A 6,069-nucleotide genomic window follows, 5' to 3' on the forward strand; every position below is an offset into this window, starting at 1 on the left:
TTCTTTTCACCTATTGAAGCAATTGAGAAACAAAGCTATTGTTATTTAGGAACTATTTGACAGCTATCTCTTTCATTTCAAAAATCATGGTAAGGTACCTCCTGTTTTTTGTTATCCTTGAGTTAGGAATGCAGGGGAGTGAGATGTTTTCCTGCCCCTTAAAGATACTTCTCTTCTTGTTTTTAGAATCCTCACCAAGTGATGACCCCATCGCCTCACCACTCAGTGAGGACTCTCAAGCTGAAGCTGAGGGTGTGTTTGTGTCTCCAAACAAACCTCGAACCACTGAGGATCTATTTGCAGTCATTCACAGGTGAGAGAGTGTGGCCATGTCTCCAGAAACAGGCACAGAAAAAGGCTTTGCTTTCGAAGTGACTCTCACTGAATACGAATATGGGGAAGTATTTGAACCTGTAATACTTTCAACAACAACAAAAAGCAAGAAGTGAAGATTTATCTTTCTGAATCAAATTCATAGACTACGTATACATGTTTGAAAATATGAATCTAGAGAGCTAGAAAGACAATTCAATTAATAGAGTTTTGTAAGAACCATTGAAGGGAAGATACTGGATGATTTCCTGAAGAAAGACATTCTGGAAGAAATTTACATGTGAAAACAAGTTATATTTAAATTACTTGGAGTTAAAGCCCAAACTCAAGTGTAATCTCTGTTGTACATATTGTATGTTGTATTTATCTTTGCAGTACTAGGGATCAACCCCAAGACCTCTCACATACTATGCAAGCATACTACCACTGATTTATACCCATAACCTCTGACTTTTAAGTAATCTCTTGAGTCTACAAAATATTGTCAAAGATGTAATCTCACACTAGCTGACACAAACATATGTTGATTTGCTAAAACAATCAGAGCTTATCTCAGCTTTTCTTTTTAAAAGTTAAATTTCTTTCATAGCGCTCACTTTTATCTCTCAATTGAAAGGTCAGATCTGATGAATAGGGGATGTTCTCTGGGTTACTTTCCTGGAACATGGCTGTGCCTTTGCTGCCCGTGCACATAGCCCTTTGTACCTTTATAACCTGTTACCATCGACCTATATTTGCAACAATTTATTACAGCTGCTGACCAAGAAAGCAGAGCCAAAACCTATCCTTGAAAACAAACTCATAGCCACTGGACTAAATGATGCTACGTGTGCTCTCTCCACAAACATAAGCTCCTTCTTACCCATTGCCTTGGGGACCTAGATTGAATTCCCAAAGGAAAGAACCCAAGGATTATCTTTCCTTTTTTCATAGACTTACCCTTTTGGAAGCAGATTCTTTACAAGCTGTTTATAATCTCTCCTCTCACCCTTTGGGCTTCTGCTCTATAAAGAGTTTCTGTTTTCTGCTGATACTGTATTTTTTCCTTAAAGAAAGAACACTGCTCTTTAGCAACTGCATTCTCCTAAGGATTCTGCTAGTAGCAGAATCTGTGTGTACCTTAGCAGGCAAGCTTCCTTACAAGCAGGGCAAGAATCACTAGTATATTCTTCACCCCAGCTGTCTAAACTCCAATTATATTCCTCTAATCCTCACACTTTATCTCCAAACTCAGTCCAGATTATTAATTTGCCATGTAAGTTAATGAACCCTCAAAAAAACCATCTGGTATATCTGGAGTAGTGGGCAGAATATCAGTTGTAGAATCAAAAAGATAATTGGATTGGAATAGGATGCCACTTTCTGTGCTGTCTTGAATAAATTAAATATCCAAACTTAACCTCTTACTATAAGTAGAAATACCTGTACTTCACAGATTCTGATGATAAACCGATATTTTGTGCCTAGAATACTGTAGATGCTAAGAAATCCTGGTACTGAAAACTGCCCTTCTGCTGGTACCAAGTACTGATATGCAAAGATATCAAACACAGAGGTTCCCTGGAGTAAAACCACCCTCTTCTGGAATGTGGAAAGGCAAAGTTCATAAGAACGACTGAGTTATGCTGAAGATTCACTGAGTTTATGCCTACTTAATTTTCAAAATAAGATCAGCAATTTCATGACTAGAGAGGCTCTGTAGATTTAAGGAGTTCAGTAATCTTAGATCTGTATTTGTATAGGATTTGCCTGTTTGTTTACATCCCAATGACAAGAGTTATTTTTGCTGTCTTGAGAGCTTAGATTTTATATTTTAAGCACTCCAGAGATGGTTTAAGCTTTCAATTCCTCACAAAGAGTTGATTTCCTGCTAGACATGCTGTTTATATCCTTGGGTACCTAAGAGTCATGGTATCTGTATTAAAATCAGACTGATTTAGTTTGAAAGTCACTTAACTTTCATGTGCAGTAAATTGAAATGTTGGTTGCAATGCACCTCTCTATATTCATCATCAAGCTCCTTCAGGTATCAAACTAAGGCCAGTCTTGTCCCACTGATGTCACTCTCTGCTTACTGTGAGAGTATTTTTCTCTGGATTGCACAGACAGATTTCATGAGAAAAAGCAGCAGTGTTTCCCCATGCTGTGAACAGAAATCAGCAGCCTTAAAGTCTAGGAGGGAAAGTAATGAATCATACCTTCCTTCGTATGGTCCTAATGCTTAATATTTTACCATATAGGATGCTCTTTAAATACGATAGATATGGGGGTGAGATGGAACACTTCTTGATTCATACAATTGTATGTGGACTCAGATTTTGACACCATTTTCTCTTTTCTTAAAAGATCCAAGAGGAAAGTACTTGGAAGAAAAGATTCTGGGGATATGTCTGTCAGAAGCAAATCAAGAGTTCCTCTTGGTAGCAGTAGCAGCAATGCCAATTCTGTCACTTCACCTAGCAGCAATGTGACAACTGGGATTAGCCAGAGGTCTCCTGGTCTCATCTACCGAAATGCCAAAAAGTCCAACACATCCAACGAAGAGTTTAAGCTACTGCTCCTCAAGAAAGGCAGTCGTTCAGATTCTAGTTACCGCATGTCTGCTACTGAAATCCTGAAGAGCCCTGTCCTGCCCAAGCCTCCTGGGGAGTTTACTGCAGAATCCCCACAAAGCCCAGATGATAGCCATCAGAGCACACCTGGGACTGAAGCCCTGTCCCCTCTGTCACCGTGCTCACCACGAGTCAATGCGGAAGGGTTTTCCTCAAAAAACTTTGCAACCTCAGCCTCAGCACGGGTTGGACGCTCCCGGGCCCCACCTGTGGCCAGCAGCAGCCGCTACAGTGTCCGCTGCCGGCTGTATAATACTCCAATGCAGGCCATCTCTGAGGGAGAGACTGAAAACTCTGATGGGAGCCCACATGATGACCGATCCTCCCAGAGCTCCACCTAGTTTGCTTGAGCCAAGCTGACCTCAGATGTCCAGCCCCTTACTAAAGAAAGAATTTTGTGACATCATAGAGGAACTGGGACAAGAGGCAACAGGGTGGGGGGTTGCATCGTTGCTTGGCAATGAGCTTCTAAATATGTGTTGAAGAAGCAAAACGTGAATGAGTCATTTTTAAATTAATTTCATGTTTTAAGTAGCAGTTCTGTCTCGTGGCTTTCTTTAGAATAGTTTGATTTGTCCAATCTCATTCCTTGTGATAACAGAGAATACAAAAGTATCTAACTTTCTTGAAATCTAGACAAGGTTTTCCCAGAGTTGCCTATTCCGAAAATAAAGCCCTCACTGTCATGAAACTACAAGATGAAATTACTCTGGATGTTTGGTATTTTTTTACATTAAAATGAACTAAAGCAAAATTTAGAAGAAAGAACTACACATATGTAAATACCATATTTTTGATAAAATGTGTAAATAGATTTATCAATGATGAGTGGACAAGTGGCCAATTATCTACCACACACCAACTATTTATAGGACACACACAAATAAAGTATAATAACTGTATTCTGTGAATACCATTTTCATATCAAATACCATATTTAAATGTCCACCAACATGATTTCTGAGTGATAAACCTCAAATATGATTTAAAAATTGGTAAAATAATGGAAATATTGAGGTCATGTACTGAAATGTGATTAATTTAAAGTAATGAATTTAGACCTAATCATTGTTGTGACAAACTATAACAGAAACAAGCTAATCTCAATTTGTGGCTGTGATTTGCCTTGTGGCAATCTGAACAGAATGAAAAGCATGCTTTTGATTTTTTTTGTTAACCAATGAAAGAAATCATCATTCTCAATGCAATGTCCCCACCCCCACCCCCAATAGCTTTAAACAGTGTCCTTTAGAATTTAATTTTTCAATGGATTGCTTTAAGGAGAATGAGTAGAGAAACCAGTAGTTAATTTTAGACCATGTTTTATATAAGGCTACTGGGCAAACAGTCATAATCGAATGACTATACTCTTTAAGCTTCTTAATTAGCTCCAGGTTCGTAAAATAACAGAAATAAAAGCTAAGCATGCCACAGAGCTATTGACTTCTCAGCAAGTACCTGTGAGTTTTCAGCAAAGCTTCCTCTCTGTGCTGATGAGATTCATGCTACCTAAAACTTAACAGAAATGACACTGTGAACAATGTAGTTGGGAAGTAGGTATGTGTATATGCATTATTTATATTCACTCTTCAGTTGGGCATGGGGAGCAGCTCTGGTTCACAATGCTACATGCAACAAAGTTTTGTCTGGTTTTACTAGATCTGCTTGATGGCAAAAGGGGAGGGTGGTGGGAGGGAAAGGAAATATCAGGGCAAGTGCTCTGATAAAATGAAGGCAGGGAAACAAGCTGAATTACTTGAAATTACTTGAATTTTCTTGTCTTAAAACTGAAAAAAAAAGTATAACAAGTTGAAATCTGCAAGTGGTTCTCACACCTCTGGTTTTAACGTGAACTGATACTAATGTTTGAAATCATACGTGAGAAATATAAGTACCTATGTACTTAGAATAGGTTTTGAATGGGAACACTAGAAATTAGAAAGAACTAAGAAGGGGTATGACCTGTGAACGACTATAACGTGATGACAATGACAGAACACACCAGGGTCACCAAGAAATTGATGAACAGCTGGCTTTATGCCTATGCAAGTTGTATTTGAGAAAGTAAGATGTGTGAAAGGATTAACTCTTGCTAAATGAAGGAGAAAGTCTGGTCTAAGAAGACAATGTCTTTCAATGGAAATTTGTTGTAAAATTTACAGATTAAGAATTAAAAATCTGTTGCTGGTGTTTTGTTTGTTTGGGGGAAAAAGTCTGACTTCTAATATTTGTTTTTACTACCAAATTGTGTTAGTTAATTTCTTGTCATTCTTGTATGTAAATGGGTGTTTGGAGGGTAGAGGGATTGAGAACTGGGAGAAAAAGAATGGAGAGAGAGAGAGAGAGAGAGAGAGAGAGAGAGAGAGAGAGAGATTAGATAAACTACCTGGTAAAGGGTTTGAACATATACAAAGTGTTATAATTTTATTAAAAGAAAAATGTTGGGGTTTGAAAAAAAATGGATCATCATTCCTCATTGGAACACATAGCTCATTAAAAGTAAAAAAGAAAAAAGAAAAAAAAAAACACAAAACCAGCATGGTTTGACATCATGTGGGGTCATGAACAAATCTGTCTCATGCTTTGAAAAGTACATTCAGCAAAATTTTAAAAATAAAAGTTTTTAGACAAATGTGATAAGGAACCGTCATCTCCAGTCTCGATAGGTGGTCATTTGTAATTTTCATAAAAAGCAATTTCGTTTGCAGTATGGCTTTTTAGTAGCTAGTTTTTAGTGTGAAGAAAGGTATGGGGCTTTAAAAGTTTTAAACTTGAATAGAAAATCACATAAAGACTTTAATAAAAATGTCACCTTTTATTATTGACATTAATTTAAGTAATCATACCATGTATTTTTAAATACACGTCTGACTTGAATCGTGAGGCAATAAGATACTGTCGATGTGATGATCACAGAACCAACCCTTATAGTTTTACTTATTTTGTTTACTCTATAAATCTATAGCAGAGTTTCTCTATTTTGTATTTCATAGATTTAAAGAAATCCCAAATAAAGATGGATTTTAGATTCACTGTGGACAAGAATATTGAATAAGAAAGTTTAAAAAACAAGCAAATCCTCAATAATCTAGAATAGTCTACACGGCTTTTAGAAATATACTAA

General features: G+C 37.2%; 1 protein-coding gene across 2 annotated transcripts in view; it reads left to right on the forward strand.

The window, feature by feature from the left end:
* Window positions 1–5,237, forward strand: part of Nhs (NHS actin remodeling regulator) — a 328,523-nt gene extending 323,286 nt beyond the window's left edge. For both annotated transcript variants that reach the window (XM_032890068.1, XM_032890069.1), the window contains 2 exons: window positions 187–313; window positions 2,680–5,237. In XM_032890068.1, the coding sequence (XP_032745959.1) occupies window positions 187–313; window positions 2,680–3,286 (734 nt within the window). In that variant the 3' untranslated portion in view covers window positions 3,287–5,237. The remainder of the gene's footprint in view (window positions 1–186; window positions 314–2,679) is intronic.
* The last annotated feature ends 832 nt before the right edge of the window (window positions 5,238–6,069 follow it).

This window comes from Rattus rattus, chromosome X (assembly GCF_011064425.1).
Source record: "Rattus rattus isolate New Zealand chromosome X, Rrattus_CSIRO_v1, whole genome shotgun sequence".
NCBI lineage: Eukaryota > Metazoa > Chordata > Mammalia > Rodentia > Muridae > Rattus > Rattus rattus.